Source organism: Microtus pennsylvanicus, chromosome 22 (assembly GCF_037038515.1).
Source record: "Microtus pennsylvanicus isolate mMicPen1 chromosome 22, mMicPen1.hap1, whole genome shotgun sequence".
NCBI classification, from domain to species: domain Eukaryota; kingdom Metazoa; phylum Chordata; class Mammalia; order Rodentia; family Cricetidae; genus Microtus; species Microtus pennsylvanicus.
The window spans coordinates 12,249,624-12,272,362 of NC_134600.1; the positions used below are offsets into that span (position 1 = coordinate 12,249,624).

Below are 22,739 nucleotides of genomic sequence, written 5' to 3' on the forward strand. Positions count from 1 at the left end.
AGTGAAAACAATTCTTTGTGGAAAGTTCAATAAAAGTCTTTCAGTTCTTTGTATCCCATTGTTTGTTTCATTCCGGTTTGCAATGGAAACAGGGTCTCAATGTGTATTTCCACCTCTCCTGGACCTGATTGCTTAGACTTGACTGGCATTCAACTCAGAGACAAATATTCCCACCTCTGTTTTCTGAGTGTTGTGGTTAAAGGCACAATACTTCAATACACCCAGTTTGTCCATCTATTCTTCCTTTCTGTAGCCAGTAGTTTTTTTTGTACAATATTCTCATGCATACAATGTACTGTTGATCTTTTCTGTTTTTCTCTCCCTATGCATAGATATTTCTCTTATAAGGTGGTACAAAGGGTACAGAAATAAAAGAATTGACTCTCCTTTTAAATATCATTCTAAAGTGACTGTCTATGTCATGGAATAAGAGTGGGTAACACCAGCATCATACAACTGTACTTTCAAAGAAGTATGCATTCCAATGTTGCCACTGTCATGCTTACATTGTACACACGTGTGGTATATTTTTGAAGGCAGTGACCTATGATGATGTGCATATCAACTTCAGTAAGGAAGAGTGGGATTTGCTGGATGCTTCCCAGAAGAATCTCTACAAAGATGTGATGCTCGAGACCTACAGGAACCTCACTACTATTGGTAAAAATAAATTTCTTTCATGTTTCAAAATATGGAGACAACTCTTCCTTGGTTTATGTTGTTGTTCTGTAATTTGATTTAGAAAGAAGGAGAATGAGGTGAACAACACAGTCATAGTTCTTAGGATAATAAGCTAATTATTTCACAATGTTAAATACTATAACATACATATTCTGGTACTATATTTTAGGATACATTTGGGAAGACCATAACACTGAAAAACATCGTCAATGGTGTAGAAGGCATGTAAGGTAATTTTCTTATGCAAGTTTATAACAATGTGCCTCTGATGAGTTTGTAATGTGTTATGACACTTTTAAACAAAACAACAGTGTAAATAAGCACAGCTTCAAATGAATTGATGGTTAATAAATTCTCACAAATCCATATAACTCAATTTCCTGTATATGAATTGCATTTGCAAGGCATTCATTTAAGAAAAATTCTGGGAAGCAATGACTAAACAGATTTTAGCATTAATCATGAGAGCTAGATTATACATCTGCCAGTCCTTTTGTTTCTTGTTACTCATGACAGAAAATGTATACACATTTCAGTGATGATGAATATAGCTGCAAACCTTTCTACTAAATCAATAGCCCATGGTAAGTAAGTCTTGTATTACTCATATAGTTTTTGTGACTGTGTTAAGTTTAATGAAAGCAGCTGTTGGAGTCAAGGATCAAGGGGCAGGTGTTGTGGAGAAACCTTAATACCTATACCACAAGCCTCTGAGGAACAGAAAGTCAAACCGTGAGGATTCAATGTGGAAATCTTTTATTGACTATTCTTCCTTTCCTATATATATCATATGTTACTCTTGACACAAGAGTATGAGCATAGGGATATGCAAATATTTAGCATACCTCTCCTTAAGAACAATTAAGAAGATAAAATGTAGTTCCTATGTAGAGTATACTTGTTGAATTTGATACAAGAATACAACGTTAATTCATTTTCTACCATCATTGTTAATACTTAAACATACATTATGAAAAAACCACCATGAGTTCTAGGTCTGTGCAAATACTTTTAGGTGTCTTAGTTCACTTAGCAAATGTATAATGATTCACGATATAGTAAAATTTATAAATGTAGTAAAGTTGGTAAAGCACTCAGTGTATGCAGTTCTCTTCAAAAATGTAAAAAATTTAATAGAAAAATATAGGTATAGATGAAAAGGTAAACCATGGCACAAAGGAAATTATCATCACAAATATTTTTTGAGATGCAAAATGACCCCTAATGGGTGAACAAAACATGATTTAAAACAAAGATATAGAACCATAATGTTTGATTCCTTTTTACAATTGGAAAAAATGTGAAGTTAATTCCTATAGATATGAGGTTTCACAGTCCATTGAATGTGGTGAAACTTTAACATGCGTAAATTATCCTTGCAGGATTGAAAGAAATCAAACTGGAGCGGCGTTTTCCGTATATTCTCACTGTGCTAAAGCCTTGAGTTATAACACTCATCTTCTAAGGAATGAAAAAACACTTACCGGAGAAAAAGGCTCGAAAATTAAGCAATGTGATAAAACCTTTCTTCATCACAATCATCTTCAAAGGCATAAAAGAACACCTACTGGAGAGAAACCCTATGAATATAATCAGTGTGGTAAAGACTTTACTCAATCCAGTGTTCTTCAAACTCATAAAGGAACACATACTGGAGAGAAACCCTTTGAATGTAATCAGTGTGCTAAGGCCTTTGCTGAGAATAGTGCTCTTCAAAAACATAAAGGAACACATACTGGAGAGAAACCCTATGAATGTAATCAGTGTGGGAAGGCCTTTGCACATCATAGTCATCTTCAATTGCATAAGAGAAAACATACTGGAGAGAAACCCCATGAATGTAATCAGTGTGGTAAGGCCTTTGCACAACGTAGTCATCTTCAAGTGCATAAAAGAACACATACTGGAGAGAAACCCTATGAATGTAATCAGTGTGGTAAGGCCTTTGCACGTCATAGTTCCCTTCAATTGCATAAAAGAACACATACTGGAGAGAAACCCCATGAATGTAATCAGTGCGGTAAGGCATTTACACATCATAGTTCCCTTCAATTGCATAAAAGAACACATACTGGGGAGAAACCCTATGAATGTAATCAGTGTGGTAAGGCCTTTGCAAGTCATAGTCATCTTCAAGTGCATAAAAGAACACATACTGGAGAGAAACCCTATGAATGTAATCAGTGTGGTAAGGCCTTTGCAATTCATAGTCATCTTCAAGTGCATAAAAGAACACATACTGGAGAGAAACCCCATGAATGTAATCAGTGTTGTAAGGCCTTTACACAACGTAGTCATCTTCAAGTGCATAAAAGAACACATACTGGAGAGAAACCCTATGAATGTAATCAGTGTTCTAAGGCCTTTGCTTACAACAGTGCTTTTCAAACTCATAAAGGAACACATACTGGAGAGAAACCCTATGAATGTAATCAGTGTGATAAGGCCTTTGCACATCATAGTCATCTTCAATTGCATAAGAGAAAACATACTGGAGAGAAACCCCATGAATGTAATCAGTGTGGTAAGGCCTTTGCACAACGTAGTCATCTTCAAGTGCATAAAAGAACACATACTGGAGAGAAACCCTATGAATGTAATCAGTGTGGTAAGGCCTTTGCACGTCATAGTTCCCTTCAATTGCATAAAAGAACACATACTGGAGAGAAACCCCATGAATGTAATCAGTGCGGTAAGGCATTTACACATCATAGTTCCCTTCAATTGCATAAAAGAACACATACTGGAGAGAAACCCTATGAATGTAATCAGTGTGGTAAGGCCTTTGCAAGTCATAGTCATCTTCAAGTGCATAAAAGAACACATACTGGAGAGAAACCCTATGAATGTAATCAGTGTGGTAAGGCCTTTGCAAGTCATAGTCATCTTCAAGTGCATAAAAGAACACATACTGGAGAGAAACCCTATGAATGTAATCAGTGTGGTAAGGCCTTTGCAATTCATAGTCATCTTCAAGTGCATAAAAGAACACATACTGGAGAGAAACCCCATGAATGTAATCAGTGTGGTAAGGCCTTTGCACAACGTAGTCATCTTCAAGTGCATAAAAGAACACATACTGGAGAGAAACCCTATGAATGTAATCAGTGTTCTAAGGCCTTTGCTTACAACAGTGCTTTTCAAAGACATAAAAGAACACATACTGGAGAGAAACCCTATGAATGTAATCAGTGTGGTAAGGCCTTTGCACATCATAGTTCCCTTAAATTGCATAAAAGAACACATACTGGAGAGAAACCCCATGAATGTAATCAGTGTGGTAAGGCATTTACACGTCATAGTTCTCTTCAATTGCATAAAAGAACACATACTGGAGAGAAACCCTATTGTTGCGGGAGGTCCTCCCACTCCTCTAGCCTATCGCCGCTGAGATACCAGCCCCTTGGTGCGTGGTTTCTCTCCCTTTAAAAAAGCGGCCACTTCCCTCTCCTCTCTCTCTTCACTTCCTGCTCCGCCGGCGACTAGACTCCTGGTCGCGTAGAGGGCTGTTGCCTGGGACAGTGATCTGTAAGTTTTTCCCCTTTAAATAAATATCACCCTATTAATCATAATCCCAAATTGGTGTGGCATTGTTTGTGACTTACACCTTCATTTTGGCACCCAACGTTTGGTTTTAGAACCTCTCACGGCTCGCAGCCGCGAGTTCTGCTTGGCGGCCGCAAGTTCGGCTTGGCGGCCGCAAGTTCGGCTTGGCGGGAGCCCTTGCTTCCTCAGCCGCTACCTGTGCCTTGCAGTGGCGGCCTTGGCCTCCCATGGTTTGCTCTTTTCTGAGTTGTTTTTAAATCTCCCTTGCAAGCACAGCTCTTAAAGTGGCACGAACCAGAGCACGCGGTTGCTGAAAGCTGCAACCCCTCAGGGTGACTCTGTCACGTGGAGGCATAAGCAGCTTCCAGATTGCTCTTCTCTACCCCTGGATTCTGGGTTTCTGGTTCCATCTCTGGAATTGATTTAATTACATTTACTTTGTTGAGAAACTTGTGTTTTCCAGTTTTTAACATCTACTAAGGCACTGAAACAGGACCATGTTTTCATCGCGATTCTGAAACAGCGCCACCTGCTGGACAATAGGTAATATGGCAATTTTCGTTTCTAACGCAAATTTTACTGCTTTGTTTTCACTAATACAATGGATTAGTAATTTTGTATTTACTAATACAATGAATTACATCATACGAGGTCTATATGATTATGGGAATACCTTAATTTGCTTGTTACTAGGCTTCAGTTTTCTTTTCCATATTCTATCATTAAGGATGAATATGGCACTCCTAAGAATGATAGAATCTTTACGAACTAATAATGAACAACTAATTGACAGGATTAAAATTATTGAAAATCAGAGGTTATCTGAACAAGTGGATACTATGACAGACAAAATTGATTCCATATCCAAGGGTATTAGAAAGTTACCTGAAAGGGTTCAGGCTATTGAATTTGACCTTCAGAGTTTATCACAAAGTTTTGATAAGGTAACAGACAGAATGTACCTCCAAGATGGGAATCTACATGATATACAAGAAAAGTCTAAGGAGGACATGTTATCTTTGAAGGAAAAAATTAAAGCTTTGGAATCACAGGTGCAGAATGGGGACCAAAAAATTGATACCTCAGTGAAATCACTGGAAATATATACAGGTCAAGAGATTCAGGATTTAAGAGAGACAATGATAAAAAGATTTGAAAAGATTGGAGAAATTATTGCAGCTGGTGAACAGAGTAAGGAGGCACAAGGACAGGATACAATGCCTCCACCAGCTATTAGAACTGGCTTACCCAGGGTTCTAGCGACATACCCTATACTTGATTCTGACAAAGCGTCAACTTCTAAAGGCTCAAAGGGAGTCAGAGAAGCTAGATGGACACCAATAGCAATGAATGATCTGAAAGAAATTAAGCAAGCTGTTGTTAATTTTGGCTTGCACAATGCATATGTAAAGGAAATGATAAAGACTTGGGCTTCTAATGCTAGAGCTATCCCCCATGATTTCCATCAGTTAGTGTCTGCAGTTTTAGATAAGGGACCTTCCTTGATGTTTGGAATTTATTTCAGAGAAGAATCCAAACATATGGAACAGCAAGGAAGAGCAAAAGGTATTGAGGTGTCCCAAGATCAAATTCTTGGTGCAGGAGAATATGCTGATCCACAGGTCCAAGCTCTTTATGATGATGAAGTACTGTGTCTATGTCACCAAGCACCTTTAAATGCTTTGAATAGGATACAAGATCCAGCAAAAAGGGTTGAATCATATACCAGAATTAGGCAGGGACAGAGAGAACCCTTTATTGACTTTTTGCAAAGATTGATTAAGGCTCTGGACATAGGGGTAACAGACCCAGAATCTAGACGAATACTTCTTGAATCTCTAGCTTTTGAGAATGCAAACATAGAATGCAAAAAGATAATTGGGCCTTTAAAGTCTACATCAGCACCTATGGATGAATGGATTCAGCATACGATGAATGTTGAGACGTTTAGCTATAATGATGAATCTTGGGTAGGAGAAGTGATTTCCAAAGCAATGAGGAGACATCAAACTGCCAGGTGTTTTAATTGTGGTAAATTAGGACATTTACAAAGGGATTGCAGGCAAAGAATTTCTAGGAATAATATCTCTTCTGGGAATGACAAAAATAGGAGACCTCGGCCTTCAGGTATATGTAGGAGATGTGGTAAAGGCAGGCATTGGTCCAACAAATGTAGGTCAACAACAGATAGACGGGGCAATCCGATATCATCGGGAAACTCCATGGGGGGCCTCTCGCAGGCCCCCAAGCCAACAGTGGCCCAGTCATTCCCAGTCACAGTGGAGAACGTGCCTCACCAAGAAAATTAAAAGCTCCAATTTCTGCTGTAAAAAGTAATACTGGTCTAAATGATGAATTACGTGTGGAGGATGAGTCAAAAAACCCAGTAGGACAGAGTAAACGTATATTTTGGCAGACTTCTATTAATGATCAAAGACCAAAGCTAAGAGTCTGTATAAATGGCACTTTTATTGAAGGCTTATTAGACACAGGTGCGGATGTAAGTATCATTACCCCAGAATCTTGGCATCCGAATTGGCCTCTTCAAGAGGTAGATGTTCAGTTCCTAGGAATTGGAACCCTATCTCGTGTAAAACAAAGCACAAGATGGGTTGAATGCATAGGGCCCGAAGGGCAAATAGGAAGACTAAGGCCATATATAGCCAATATTGCCATAAATTTATGGGGCCGTGACCTGCTACAGCAATGGAATACCCAGATTAACATTCCTGTATTTCCAGGAATTCATAATTCGGTGAAGGATATGATGAGGTACTATGGAAAAAGGTCACCAGCCATTCAGGCTGTACAAGAACATACAGCAAATACCAAACCTTTAGAGGTACCAACAGCCCTACCTTTAAAATGGCTAACTGAGAAGCCAATATGGATCAAACAGTGGCCTCTAGCTGAAGATAAACTACAGGCATTGGAACAGCTGGTGCAAGAGCAACTAGATGCTCACCATATTGAAGAATCAACCAGCCCTTGGAATTCTCCTGTGTTTGTTGTAAAAAAGAAATCTGGTAAATGGAGAATGGTGACAGATCTAAGAGCTGTCAACAAAGTAATTCAACCTATGGGCCCACTACAGTCTGGAATTCCTTTGCCTTCTCTGTTACCAAAAGGATGGCCTCTTATAGTTATTGATTTGAAAGATTGTTTTTTCACTATACCGTTACAAGAAAAGGATAGAGAAAAATTTGCCTTCACTGTGCCTACTTATAATAATTCTCAGCCTAATAAGAGATATCAGTGGACTGTCCTCCCACAGGGTATGCTCAATAGTCCTACACTGTGCCAATATTTTGTAAGTAAGCCATTGGAAATAATTCGTAAACAATTCCCCAAGTCCATCATTTATCATTACATGGATGACATTTTGTTATCTGATTCAAATAAAGATACTTTAGAAAGGATGTTTGAAGAAGTAAAGAAAGTCTTGCCTAGGTGGGGATTACAAATTGCCCCTGAAAAGATTCAAAGAGGAAATTCTATTAATTACCTAGGTTACAGAATAGGGTTAGAGAAAATTAAAACGCAAAAGGCACAAATTAGGAGAGACCGCTTAAAGACTCTTAATGACTTCCAAAGATTGCTAGGAGACATTTCCAGTCTACGACCAGCTGTTGGGATAACACCTGATCTAATAGTTCATTTAAACAAAACCTTAGATGGTAATAAAGATTTGAATAGTCCAAGAGAACTGACAGCTGAAGCAGAAAAGGAACTGACAATGATTGAGGAAAAATTACAGGAGGCACATGTGGACAGGGTAAACCCAAATCTTAGCTGCATCCTAGTCATATTGCCTTCCAGAATTTCTCCTACAGGGATTCTAATGCAGAGGGAAGATATTATTTTAGAGTGGATATTTATACCTAATAAACCAAGTAAAAAATTAAAAACTTATGTGGAAAAAGTCTCTGAATTAATTATAAAAGGTAAGCTGAGACTTCGTCAACTAGCAGGTATAGACCCAGCAGAAATTATAGTGCCTTTTACTACTGAAGAAATAAAAAAGTTATGGGAAGACAATGAACCGTGGCAAAGAGCTTGTGCTAATTTTTTGGGAGAAATTAATAGCAACTATCCCAAAAGTGGTAGACTTAACCTCATAAAAAGAACTTCTTGGATTCTTCCTAGAATTGTACGTGATGCTCCAATAACTGGAGCCCGTACTTTCTATACTGATGCAAATAAATCAGGGAAAGCAGGTTACAAGTCAGATGAATTGGGTAAGGTGGAACAAAGCCCTTATAATTCTGTCCAGAAGGCAGAATTATATGCCATTCTTATGGTGCTAAGGGATTTTAAAGAACCTCTTAATATAGTTACAGATTCACAATATGCAGAAAGAGTTATCTTGCATATTGAGACAGCTGAATTTATACCAGATGACACAGAGTTGACTTCATTGTTTATCCAGGTACAAGACATAATCAGGAACAGACTTTGTCCGATGTACATAACACACATCCGGTCCCATACAGGTCTGCCTGGTCCTCTAGCCCAAGGCAATGCTGAGATTGATCAATTATTGATTGGAAGTGTGTTGCAGGCCTCAGAATTTCATAAGAAGCATCATGTCAATAGTAAAGGCCTAAAGAAAGAATTTTCCATTACTTGGCAACAAGCTAAGGACATTATAAAGAGATGTCCTACTTGTTCTTTCTATAATCAAACACCGTTGCCTGCAGGGAGTAACCCAAAGGGTACTAAGAGAAATGAAATCTGGCAGATGGATGTGTTCCACTTTATGGAATTTGGTAAATTAAAATATGTACACCACACCATAGACACGTATTCAGGTTTTCAATGGGCTACTGCCCTGAGCTCAGAAAAGGCTGATTCAGTAATCACACATTTATTGGAAGTTATGGCCATCATGGGTATACCTGCACAAATAAAGACAGATAATGGTCCAGCATATGTATCTAAGAAAATGAAATGCTTTTTTGATTATTATAATATAAAACACATTACAGGTATACCAAACAATCCTACAGGTCAGGCAGTTATAGAAAGATCAAATCGTACTATAAAGGATATGCTGAACAAACAGAAAGGGACTGAAAATACCCCCAGAAATAGATTACATAATGCTTTATTAACCTTGAATTTTCTCAACGCTAGTGAGAAAGGAACGACAGCAGCAGAAAGACATTGGATAATGGAAAAGTCTGCTGAACTAAATCAACCGATTTATTTCAAAGATGTGCTGACCTCTCAGTGGAAGCCAGGAGATGTGCTACGTTGGGGAAGGGGTTTTGCTCTTGTTTCCACAGGAGAAGAAAAATTGTGGATACCATCAAAATTAATAAAGTTTTGATTTGAAGAGGAGAAACCTCTTGGAAAGGAGAAATGACAACTTATCTACAATGATGATATTCATACAGATGGTAAGAAAAACATATAGAATGGGGGCAGGGTTCTGTTCTTATCTCCACAGGAAAACACTCATCTTTGAAAAATTCAAGGGACCCTGGATATTTGGATACTGACAGATGGAAAAATACCTGCCCAATAGGAAATATCAAGAAAACCGAAAGGGTTGTGTAAGTAATATTAAACCATATTTCTAAATTTATAAAGCTGGTTTTGAAGTTGGACTCTGGCTCAGTCCTTCTCCAATTCCAAGCCTGTTAGTAAGAGAAAAACCCAGAGTTTCTGGAGTTTCTGTCTCATGTCAAGAGCCATGATATGGGACAGAAAGAAATATGAGTTTAGAAAACATGTTTGCGGGGCTGGAGAGATGGCTCAGTGGTTAAGAGCATTGCCTGCTCTTCCAAAGGTCCTGAGTTCAATTCCCAGCAACCACATGGTGGCTCACAACCATCTGTAAAGAGGTCTGGCGCCCTCTTCTGGCCTTCAGGCATACACACAGACAGAATATTGTATACATAATAAATAAATATTTGAAAAAAAAAAGAAAACATCTTTGCTTTTCTTCATATCTATCATACTTTTCATTGAATATATCTATCATGTCTTTCATTGAATATATATATATATATATGTCTATATGATTAATGCTTAAGTTTTTCATAATGAACAATGAGTTTTTCCTGAAGTGACATTTGAAGTTTCCAGGAAGAAGATGGGGCCCCATAACAACAACTCCACCTGGTTGATATGACGTCATGATACTGATAGCGCTACAACAAGACCTGCTTTGGATACCAGCTGCACAAGACAGTTCCAACTTGGTTAGCTGAAATGGTGCACATCTTATACAACATTTTGGCCAGACCTGCACAAAATACTCAGAGTCTATTGGCAATTTTAAAAGACATTGATCTTGAAATTTAACCATCATTTTACTTTCACAGGATCCCCCAGAAAGAACGTCGCCCCTATGACAGCTGGAAGTAATTTTAGAGGACGACGTCCCCTCTCCCAGTAAAGTTTGCCCTTGGGTTTAGGGGCATCATTTAGGGGTTGATTATAATTAGTATACGATTGAGAGTTGGGGGAGGAATTTTATAAGCTCAGGGATCATTTTGAAAAAAAAAAAGAGGGATGATGGGATAATAGATTTGTAATTGTGAGTTACTGTTGTTAGACAAATATATTGATATAGATTCTTGTATATTGATACAAAGTTAAATTGTATTGACTATTGTATGCATTCATGTTTCTACCTCTGTTTAAAACATTTTTTATGTATTGACATATATTGTATTGTATATATTTACCATATTGCAGTGTACATTTCTACCTCTGATTAAGATACTTATATAATGTTTGTGTATTGATATACATTTACCTACTGCAATGTATATTTGTACATTGTTTATATTTGGAGGTCATTGTCCTCATTTGTTTCACAGTCGTTTATTGTCTTAGTCTTTTTTTTTTTAAAGGGAGAGCTCATTTCTTTTTTTTAATATTTATTTATTTATTATGTATACAATATTCTGTCCGTGTGTATGTCTGCAGGCCAGAAGAGGGCACCAGACCTCATTACAGATGGTTGTGAGCCACCATGTGGTTGCTGGGAATTGAACTCAAGACCTTTGGAAGAGCAGGCAATGCTCTTAGCCACTGAGCCATCTCTCCAGCCCTATTGTCTTAGCCTTTAAGTTAGATAGATATTGAGAATTATATAGACTAATAGTCATCTAAGTTTGTCATTTATAATTAGACTAATCAGGTTCTTTAGATATATAGAGATTATACTCAGTATAGATAGATAATCTTCAACTTCTTCAAAGAGCTGTAGAAAATGGCCATTAATCTAACTCAGAGTTTTGTGGTAGTGAGACACAATTGCTCCTGGCAACACCACTCTATTCCCGAGAGAATGTTGAGCACCAAAGACACTCCACCTGGAGCATTTCTTTTTGGCAGAACTGGCCTTGGGGCAAAGAAATGCCCATACCTCAACCACTGACAAAGATACAGAGCATGCATCAATGGATAAAACAGGGCTGTCTTATCCTGCCAAGACAGGGTAAGATAGTTTTGAAAGTTGCTTGCCTTTGAAAATGGTGTGTCAGTTATGTTAGGCCTTAGCCAAAGTTCGTTGCTTCAACGCTGCTAATGTGACTTTGGGTGATTGCCTAGGTAGCTAGTTGTCTCTGTGATTTGTTGCATGTTTTGGAAGTTGTTTTACTGAACTTCCTAATTACCCAGGTAACATTATTTCCCTTCTCAGATCTTTGATGGGGTTGAAGACTATATAAATGTAATTACTTTCTCTCATGACTTGGCCAAGTTATTTATTATACAAGACCTAAGCTAGTTAGAATAGGATATTTGTACTTATTGTATATAATTTCATAGTAGGTTTAGAACTCTCTTATTTAAACAGAAGGGGGAGGTGTTGCGGGAGGTCCTCCCACTCCTCCAGCCTATCGCCGCTGAGATACCAGCCCCTTGGGGCGTGGTCTCTCTCCCTTTACAAAAGCGGCCACTTCCCTCTCCTCTCTCTCTTCACTTCCTGCTCCGCCGGCGACTAGACTCCTGGTCGCGTAGAGGGCTGTTGCATGGGACAGTGATCTGTAAGTTTTTCCCCTTTAAATAAATATCACCCTATTAATCATAATCCCAAATTGGTGTGGCATTGTTTGTGACTTACACCTTCACCCTATGAATGTAATCAGTGTGGTAAGGCCTTTGCACATCGTAGTCATCTTCAATTGCATAAGAGAACACATACTGGAGAGAAACCCCATGAATGTAATAAGTGTGGTAAGGCCTTTGCAAGTCATAGTTCTCTTACATTGCATAAAAGAACACATACTGGAGAGAAACCCCATGAATGTAATCAGTGCAGTAAGGCATTTACACGTCATAGTTCCCTTCAATTGCATAAAAGAACACATACTGGAGAGAAACCCTATGAATGTAATCAGTGTGGCAAGGCCTTTGCAAGTCATAGTCATCTTCAATTGCATAAAAGAACACATAACTGGAGAGAAACCCTATGAATGTAATCAGGTTGGTAAGGCATTTACCCAACTTCGTGGTCTTCAAATACATAAAACAATACACACTGAAGAGAAACCCTATGAATGCAATCAGTGTGGCAAGGCCTTTGCATATTATAGTCAACTTCAAAGGCATAAAAGATCACATACTGGATAGAAACCCTATGAATCCAATCAGTGTGTTAAGACCTTTGAATATGAAAACAGTGTTCACATTCATAAAAGAATGCATGCTAGAAAGAAACCTTAGGAGTGAAATCAGTGTGGTAAGGCCTTTACAGAACAGAACTCCTGTACTCTTGAAAGGCATAATATAGCACCTACTGTAAAGATATTAATGAATGGAATTTGTGGTAGGTGGAGGAAGGTCATTGGTTAATCAAGAAACTGCCTTGCCCAGTTGATAGGCCAGCCCTTAGGTGGCTGAAGTAGACAGAACAGAATGCCGGGAGGGAGAGGGAAGTGAAGCCGACGTCTTTTCCTCTCCTGTCCGGGGAAAATGCGATGCAGCCTGCCACCAGGGCAGACATGCTGAATCTTTCCCGGTAAGCGCACCTCTTGCTGCTACACAGATTAGAAATGGGCTAAATTAATATGTGAGATTTAGCCTAGAAGAGGCTAGATATAATGGGCCACGCAGTGTTTTCATTTATACAATTTGTGTGTTGTTATTTTTGGGCATAAGCTAGCTAGGCACCCGGGAGCTGGGTTTCAGGAAGCGGCCCGAAGGTCCTTCAACAGAATGGTGCCGATGTGGACAACTGCTTCCACAAAAAGCGTGGGAAAGAATAGAGTAAAGCATGTTTTCTTGGTAGCAGCAATTTCTCATTCTGCTCTGCTTGCTAGAGGCAAGCAAGCACTCTCATCTAAGAGAGGCTTCCTGACTGAGCTTTAGCTGCAAAACCCTGCATCTCTTAAGAGATCCTGCCAAGAAACACTTAAATGGTGTTGATAAAAGCCAACTGAATGCTTGTTTGTTTTCAGCAGTAGCAGGAATAAAGTGCCATTTTAAAATGCCCTGTTCTGAGCTGTCCTGCCAGGGCAGACTCTGACTCTTAAAGCAGGCAGTTGATTGAGTGTGGTCTGGGAGCAGAATGGTCCAGCTTGCTTGCTGGCAGGGACCTTGAAACGCCTTAGACTTGTGGCAATAAACATGGCTAAAGCTGGTACCTTCACCGTTAAGCTGAAAGCTAAGGCTGGATCTAGCCGCCAATGCCGCGGCTTTAATCCTGCCCATATTGCTCAGTAGTTTAAAAGCTTGTGTGGTCAGAAAAAAAGAGGGAGATATATAGTAAAGAGAGATTCAAAAACAAAGAAAACCTTTAAATGATTTACAGTGTGTTAAGAATATATGCAGGCTAAAAGTTAAAGTTCTTAAAGTAAAAAACAAAAAGGAAAGAGAGTGTTTGGTTTTGGTAGTACACACCTTTAATCCCAACACTTGGGAGGCCTAGGGAGATTGACTTCTGTGACTTCAAGGTGTGGTAGCACACACCTTTAATCCCAATGCCTGGGAGGCAGAGACAGGCAGATCTCTGAGAGTTCAAGGACAGCCTTCTCTACAGAGTTATTCCAGGACAAAGATATACAGAGAATATAAAATAAAAGTAAAAATAAATGAAATAGAGGTTAAAGTAAAACCGCTCAAAGATGGAAAATACACAGAGAATCTTGATACTCTATGCTATTGTGCTCTTTGAATTGTTTTAATGGTGAGGAAAGACCAACATCTGCTCAAAGGTATTTGTTTATAAATGCTGCTGAACTCATCCAAGATAGATATTTTGAAAATACCTTGACTTCAGAATTTGGATCTAAGGATATGATACTTTGGAAAAGAGATTCTTCTTTTGTTTTCACAGGATTAGACCATATGGATTGCTTCTATTCTAATATGGTATAATAGACTGCGCCCTTCTGAAAGGTTGCTGTGAACACCTTCAGAAAATTACTTATCTGCAAACTGAGACAAATCTAGCACACAGGTTATACCCTCAAAGACCTGACTAACAGCACCCCTTTACAGCAGGAATCAGTTTGGAGAGAAATAACTACGTCCATATTCCCAAATATTGTTTATAAATATTCTTTTACATATAAAGGGTGATATAATATAGATATAAATAATTTGGATTGAAATGAATCTTGCTTTACTGATACTAATTTAAGGTCAATTTTGTTATGTGTGTATATATTTCTGATATTGATTAAGGTATTGTGATTGTGTAGTTTATTTAAAAATGTAATGTATATAGGTTATTAATAGATATTCATCTATAATAGTCAAGTTTGTAGTCATGTTAGATTTTTTAGATGTGCATAGATATATTTTAGATAGGCATTCTTCATATCTTTCAAAGACTGCAGCATATGGCATTTAAAATATTTTAATAACTTAGGGTTTTGCATGGCAATGAGACACATCTGCTCCTGGCAACATCAGCTGCTTCAAGAGGAAGATGGGCATCGAAGAGGTTCCTTATGGAGTTTGATAGCCATTTGGGCAAGAAACTGCTCTTGCCTGGACTACTGCATAAACTGGACACAGAAAATCCTCAGAGAGAGGACTGCTGAACTTGCCTAAAGGTGAGATGATCATTCGGAGTTCCTGATTCATGAAAGAGTCTGTGAGACATTCTGCAGGACACAGCAGATAGTGACTGAACTGCCTTTGAAATTTCCTGCTTCATTGAAATGTCTGCTGGAAACTATGGCACTGTAGGCCGAAGATGGATGCCCCAACTTTACAGAGGAACTTTGGGTGACTGTCCAGAAAGTGAGATGTCTCTGTGATTTCTAGAGTTTTCTAAGTTGCTTATTTCTCACCGTCCAGCTAATATTGTATCTTTCTGGAGTCTTTGATGGAATTGAAGAATAGTTTTAGTATTCCTTAGTTATGATAAAGATAAAATAGATGTAAATATTGTAATTCTAAATTGTAACTGTTTTGTTATATGTAATTTTACCATGTTAAAGTGAAAGCTTTTCCTACTTGTTTAAACAGATAAAGGGGAAATGATGGAGGAAGGTCATTGATTAATAGAGGATCTTCCTTGGCCCCATTTGAGGCCAGCTGTGGCCGGCAGCTCCTTGAATCATCTCCAAATACATAATATGAGCCTACCTGTGGAGAAAGTCTGAAGTTAATGTCTTTATTCTTCAAAAACATGAGAAAACATCATACTGTAGTGAAACTCTATAAACTAATTCAGTGTCATATTGTTTTGTGCTTCTTATGAGGGTAAGACTTTGTGTGTAATCAATCTGATAAAGCTTGTGCATATTACCATAATCTTTTGGACCTGAGGAAAAAGCTAGGGGCTCATTTTAAATTATTCTTTAAGATCTTAAGCCACTTACAGTCAGTTAACTAAAAGCAGCTATTGTGTAGAGAAAAATTTGATACTGTCCACAATCTGTTTAAGCATCATGATACCTCTATTTATTCTATTTTAAACCAGGATTGTATTTCATAAAACCTTTTATGAAGTATTATGGGTTACAGCAAGGGTATTCTAACATTGGGCCTGAAACCAGAGCCAAAGAAAAGCACTTTATCTCTGAATCTAGAACTAGGTAAAAAAAAAATGTCCCTGAAGACAGCCAAAACATTAAAAAACGGCCTGTGAAAGAAACCCAATTTGGCTCTCAAACCAGAACCATAAAATCATAAAATTCAATGATGTTTTTAAGCCCAAAGGATACCATTAACTGAAATACGAGAGGCTTGAAGAGTCAAATCTCTCATACGTTTACTTGTATGTTTTGTTTAAAAGCTACCTTAGAAATTGGGGTATAATTATGTTTATCAGAAGATTGGGAATGGTCATCAGGAAGGTAGATAGAAGGTGGTTACAAGGAATATTTTTTGAAAAAGTTGGCTAGAATTAATATATTATGGAATTATCACCGTTAACCATAGGCAGAAATAATATAAAATATTATGGAATCACTTACTAAAAAAGTGAAAGTACTGTAGGAAATGAACATTAAAACTTTGAAGAAAACAACTGAAGAAGACACCGGAGAATGGGAAGATGTCCCTTGCCCCTGTTAGGTAGAAATCAAGATAGTAAAAATGAAAACCTTTCCAAAAACAATCTACAGGTTCAATGCCATTCCCATGTAAACATCAGAAAAATTCTTCACAGACCTCAAAATAAAAATACTCAACTTCATATAGTAAAGCAAAAAAAAATGCAGGATATGCAAAACAACTGTATGCAAAAAATAATTTCTGGAGTCATAACATTCCCTGACTTAAATCTACTACAGAGCTACAGTACTGAAAAGAGCCTGGTATTGGCACAAAAACAGACAGGAGGACCAATGGAACTGATTCTAAGAATCGGATATCAATCCACTCACCTACAACACCTGAATTTTGTCAAAGAACAAAAAAATATATGATGGAAAAAGAAAGCATATTTAACATGATGCTGGCACAAGTGAATATCAATGTGGGGAAGAATGAAAGTAGATCCACATCTATCATCATGAATAAAACTCAAGTCCAAAAGGATCAAAGACCATAACATAAAGCCAAACAGCCTAAACCACATAAAAGACATAGGAAGTATACTTGAACACACTGGCAAAAGAGACCACTTTCAAATTATAACCCCAGCAGCACAGACACTGAGAGAAATAATTAATAAATGAGACCTTTTGAAACAAAAGTTTCTGTGAACCAAAGACATGATCAGAAATACAAAAAAGGCAGCCTATAGTATGGGAAAAGATCTTCACCTACCCCACATTGGACAGAGGACTGATCTTTAAAACATAAAGAAATAAAAGAAATAGTCATCAAAAGAATAAATAATCCAATATTAAATGGAGTACAGACATAAACAACTTTCAACTTATAAATCTAAAATTACTGAGAGATTAGTGATATTTCCAAACTCCTTAGCGATTAGAGAAATGAAAATCAGAACAACTCTAAAATTCCCTCATATCTGTAATAATAGGCAAAATAAAAAACATTGGTGACAACTTACACTGGACAGGATGTGGGGTTAAGGGAACACTCCTCCATTGCTGATGGGGGTGCAAACTGAGTCAGCCACTTTGATATGGTGTTTTCTCAGAAAATTAGAAAGCCAACTGCCTGGTTGTGAGGCATGCCTTTAATCCCTGCACTTGGGAGGCGGAGACAGGCCCCTCTGACTTCAAGGCCAGCCTGGTCTACAAGAGCTAGTTCCAGGACAGGCTCCAAATCTACAGAGAAACCGTGTCTTGGAAAACCAAAAATTATAAAGTAAGAAAATTAGGAAACAACCTATCTTAAAACCCAGCAATACCATTTTTGATAGGTACCTAGTGGATACTCAGGCATACTACAAGGACTAGTGGTCAACTATGTTCACAGCAATATTATTTGTTCACAGCCAGAACCTAAAAACATCCCTTCCACTGAAGAATGGACAAAGAAATTAACATGGATAAAGACAATTACATCTTCAAATTTATGGGCAAATTTTTGGATCTAGAAAAGATAAGAGTGAGTTAACCCAGACCCAGAAAGAAAAATATAAATGTACTCACTCCTAAGTGGCATTTAAATATAAAACAGAGGACAACCAGTCTACAATTCTCAAAGGACATAGACAACAAAATGGAAACAAAGAGATATACATAAATCTATTCTATATAGACTTAGACAAAGACAAGATCTTAGTAAATTGGGAACGTGTGGATCATGGGAAAGGGAAAGGGGACTGGAAGGGAGAGTAGTTGAATAAAAGATAGTTAAAAAATCCTTGGTAAACAGCAGTTCATGGGTGAATTATACAAAGGACAAAATGAATAGCTGAAATATGCTTAATTTTGTAGCTGAATAAAATAATTCCTCTTTCCAAGGCAAACTGATTTGTGACATTTAAGTAAAAGCAATCCACACATATTTTCCAAAAGAAAATTGAAGGTGTATGCCATATCTCCCCATGTTTCCAAACCTATGATCACACACACATGAGAGAGAGAAGTGTTTGATTTTACTTAATATAGCTGCATTCATTCTAAATTCACCATTAAACACTGAGTTCATGTTTTTATTATGAATTTTGAAGGTTGTACAAGTCAGTGTGACAGACCCTGAACTATGTGAGTACTAATTGAATCGTTAACTTTTGAAAATACCAAGTTAGAGTATAAGAATATCTTGGGCTTTTATAGGTCAGATGAGCACCTACAGAGCAATGGATTTTTTTTTAAAAAAATATTTTTATGGTTTATTTAACTTTATTTTTATGTGTGAAGGTGTCAGATCCCCTGCAACTGGATCTTCAGACAGTTGTGAGCTACCATGTGGGTGCCTGGGAATTGAACCCAGGTCCTCTGGAAGAGCAGTCAGTGCTCTTAACCACTGAGCCATATCTCCAGTCCCAGGGCAACGGATGTTGTATCCAATGAATCTAGCAGCCAGAATCAAGAGCTGAATTGAAGAAAGTGACCACACAGTTTACAGATTGATTTATAATGTATGAGACCATGCCCAAGTGGAGTGGTATCTTACAGGCTATTGACTGAAGAAGCTCTCCCAGCACCTAACCCTTTTGCTTAAATAAGAAATTCCAAACTTGGCAGGGTGGTGGTGGCGCAGGCCTTTAATCCCAGCACTTGGGAGGCAGAGGCAGGGGGATCTCTGTGAGTTCGAGGTCAGCCTGGTCTACAAGAGCTATTTCCAGGACAGGCTCCAAAGCTACAGAGAAACCCTGTCTCGAAAAACCAAAAATAAAAAGAAAGAAAAAAAAAATTCCAAACTCAATACAAAACTATGTATACAAGCCGCGTGGTGTTGGCGCATGCCTTTAATCCCAGCACTCGGGAGGCAGAGGCAGAGGCAGTCGGATCTAAGTGAGTTTGAGACCAGCCTGGTCTACAGAGCTAGTTCCAGGACAGGCTCCAAAGCCACAGAGAAACCCTGTCTCGAAAAAACCAAAAAAAAAAAAACTATGTATACAAGAAACATATGTCAAATATAAAGTTAGAGTTATAAGCATAATCAATAGTAAGGAAGGAATATATACTAATGTTTTGATAAGCATTTTATCCTAAGGAATTCATGTCTTGTAGGAATGGCTGGGCTAGATCACAAGAGGATGATTAGTAAGTATGATTATCTTATCTTCAGCCCCATCAAAGGCCTGAGAAGAGCATTAATATTACTTGAGTAGGCAGGTAGTTAAGTCCAGCAGCCCGCAAAAAGTGTAGTAGATGACAGAGACGACTGACTGCCTGAGCAATCAACTAAAGTCTCTAATATTACAATGTTGAACATTAAGACTTCCTATCAGAATATAAAAAATCTTTAACCAGCTATGCAGTAAAGCAGGAAAATGATATCAAAATATAAACCATGTATAAGTATCTTGATCAGAGGTAGAATTATATAATGCAATATGATAAATATCTCATAAAATTGTGTCAATAAACAAAATGTTTTAAACAGGTAGAATCATGCATAGATACAATCTGACAAAATAACTTTGCATAGGTGTTACAAACATTCTAAACAAAAATAGAAATATTCTATATGATAAGTATAATTTGAATTTGTATCAAAGAAAAGTCTATACCAATGTAAATTATCCAAAAATAATAGTTCACAACTATTCCTTCTATTACAAACTATTATTAGTAGTGTGAGTAAGTAATCTACCTATTATCCCATTCAATTTTCCATCTTTTTTTGAGATCTCTGGGTATACATAATTTCACCCAACCCTATATGAGTAATAATCAACTCTTAAATGTTGTCCCTGACAATGAAAACAACCTTTGTTGGGAGAGGGGATGGCATCTTCTAGAATTGCTTCCAGATGTTCTTTCTATGTGATATTATAAAAGTAAAATGATTTCTAAGTATTTGATAGGGTTGTTCTGAAGTTCTTATTTGGAATTGTGGCCAGAACATTGTAAGAAGGTGCACCATATCTGCAGCTTGTACCCATAAGTCTGTCTCATAGTGCTATTAGCATCATGCTTTCATATCAATCAGGTAGAGACATTGTGGAGCGCCAATGTCTTCTTCTTGGAAGCTGTTCATTGTTGAAAATGTAAATATTATTCATGTAGACATATTTTTAGTGAAATATAAGATATAGACAAAATGGGCATGAAGGAAAGTAAAATGTTCCTTTAAAATCTATCTTCTTTCTGTCCCATAGCAGAAGGCTATTGATATGAGACAGAAGTTTAGAGTTATTCTTTTAACGTTCTGCTTGGATTTAGAGAAGGATTGACACTGTCTAATTCTAAAACCATTTCTGATTCTGAAGTAGAGATGTAAACACAAAGGAGACATCTAAAGCTGTAGCCCATACAAAGAACCTAACAGATTATCTCTCTGGGGGTGGGCTCACTCACAGGCTTATAGGTCAGTAGCTGCCCCCTTCCTGAGACAGAAAGCATGTGGTGTGTGCAAACAGAACCAGAAGAGACAGATCAACTACAAGTGTAGGAAAAATGAAAATATTCCAGATAGTGAGAACAGTGCAAGCCATGGCTTAGAGGCTGCAGCAAATCCCTTCCCACTCCCCAATCTACCTCCTCCCTCCCTCTCCCTGCTTGAGAGAGGGCAGGGAACCCTGTCTTGTGGGAAGTCCAAGGCCCCCCTCCCCCCCCCCCCGACATCCAGGCCTAGGGAGCTGTGCATCCAAATAGACTAGGGTCCCAAAAAGCCAGAATATGCCATAAAACAAGTCCCAGTGCCTTTAACAATGGCTTCTCAGTCAGCCCCCATTGTCAGCCACATTCAGAGAGTCCGGTTTGATCACGTGCTCATTCATACCCGGTCCACATGGATTTGGTGAGCTCCCATTAGAACAGGCACACTGTCTCAGTGGGTGGACCAAACCCTCGAGGTCCTGACTTCTTTGCTCATGTTCTCCCTCCTTCTGCCCTTCAACTGGACCTTGGGAGCTCAGTCCGTTGTTCTGATGAGGGTCTCTGTCTCTATCTCCATCCATCGTGGCCAAAGGAAGATTCTATGGTGATATTCGAGATCAATGTGATAGTCTGATCTCACATCAGTGTGATAGTGGGGCAAGGACAGTTCAGGCACCTTTGCCTCTGCTGTCCAAGGACCTAGCTGGGGACATCCCCATGAACACCTGGGATCTCCTCTAGAGGCAAGTCTCTTGCCAACCCTAAAATGCATTCCTTAATGTAGTTATCTTCTTCCCTGCTCCTATATGGGCCCTTCCTCCATCTCCATCCTCCCCCTCCCCCAAGCTCTTGCCAGTCCTTCCCTTCTCCCTTCTCTCTTCCCCTTTCCCCTTCTGCCAACTTCACCCCCACCCCTACCCCCAGCCCCATGCTCACAACTATTGCCTGGAAATCTTTTTTGCTTCCAATTTCCAGGAGGACTTATATGTGTTTTTCTTTGGGTTCACCTTGTTATTTGGCTTCTCTAGGCTTGTGAATTATAGGCTTAGTATCCTTTGTTTATGACTAGAGTCCACAAATGAGAGAGTACGTACCAAATTCATGTTTTTGGGTCTGGGTTATCTCACTCAGGATAGTGTTTTCTATTTCCATCCATTTGCATGCAAAATTCAAGATGTCATTTTTTTCCCACTAAGTAGTACTCATATATATATATTTCACATTTTATCCATTCTTCCATTGAGGGGCATCAAGGTTATTTCCAGGTTCTAGTTATTACAAACTGTGCTGCTATAAACATAGTCGAACAAATGCTTTTGTAGCATGATTGGGCATCTCTTGGATATATTCCCAAGAGTGGTATTGCTGGATCCTGAGGTAGGTTGATTCTGAATTTCCTGAGAAACCACCACACTGATTTCCAAAATGGTGTCACACGTTTGCATTCCCACCAGCAGTGGATGAGTGAGCATTCCCTTACTCCACATCTTTTCAAGCAAAGGCTATCATTGATGTTTTTGATTTTAGCCATTCTGACAGGTGTAAGATAGTATCTCAAAGTTTTTTGATTTGCATTTCCATGATCACTAAGGAAGTTGAACATGACCTTAAGTGTCTTTTGGCCTTTTGAACTTCTTCTGTTGAGAATTCTCTGTTCAATTCAGCTCCCCATTTTTAAATTGG

General features: G+C 38.3%; 1 protein-coding gene across 1 annotated transcript; it reads left to right on the forward strand.

The window, feature by feature from the left end:
* Window positions 1-626: 626 nt before the first annotated feature.
* LOC142839996 (uncharacterized) lies at window positions 627-12,819 on the forward strand. Its single transcript, XM_075956450.1, has 6 exons — window positions 627-660; window positions 851-906; window positions 2,383-3,001; window positions 3,086-4,036; window positions 12,331-12,639; window positions 12,725-12,819. Exons 1-6 carry the CDS (start codon window positions 627-629, stop codon window positions 12,817-12,819), a joined length of 2,064 nt encoding a protein of 687 aa, XP_075812565.1.
* Window positions 12,820-22,739: the final 9,920 nt, after the last annotated feature.

Excerpts from the sequence above, each read along its gene's own strand:
- LOC142839996 (XM_075956450.1), top strand. The coding sequence starts at position 627 with ATGCTCGAGACCTACAGGAACCTCACTACTATTG. Across the intron at positions 907-2,382 it reads GTCAATGGTGTAGAAGGCAT|AATAGTGCTCTTCAAAAACA; the intron begins GTAAGGTAATTT and ends GCCTTTGCTGAG. Across the intron at positions 4,037-12,330 it reads AGAGAAACCCTATTGTTGCG|ATCAGTGTGGTAAGGCCTTT; the intron begins GGAGGTCCTCCC and ends CCTATGAATGTA.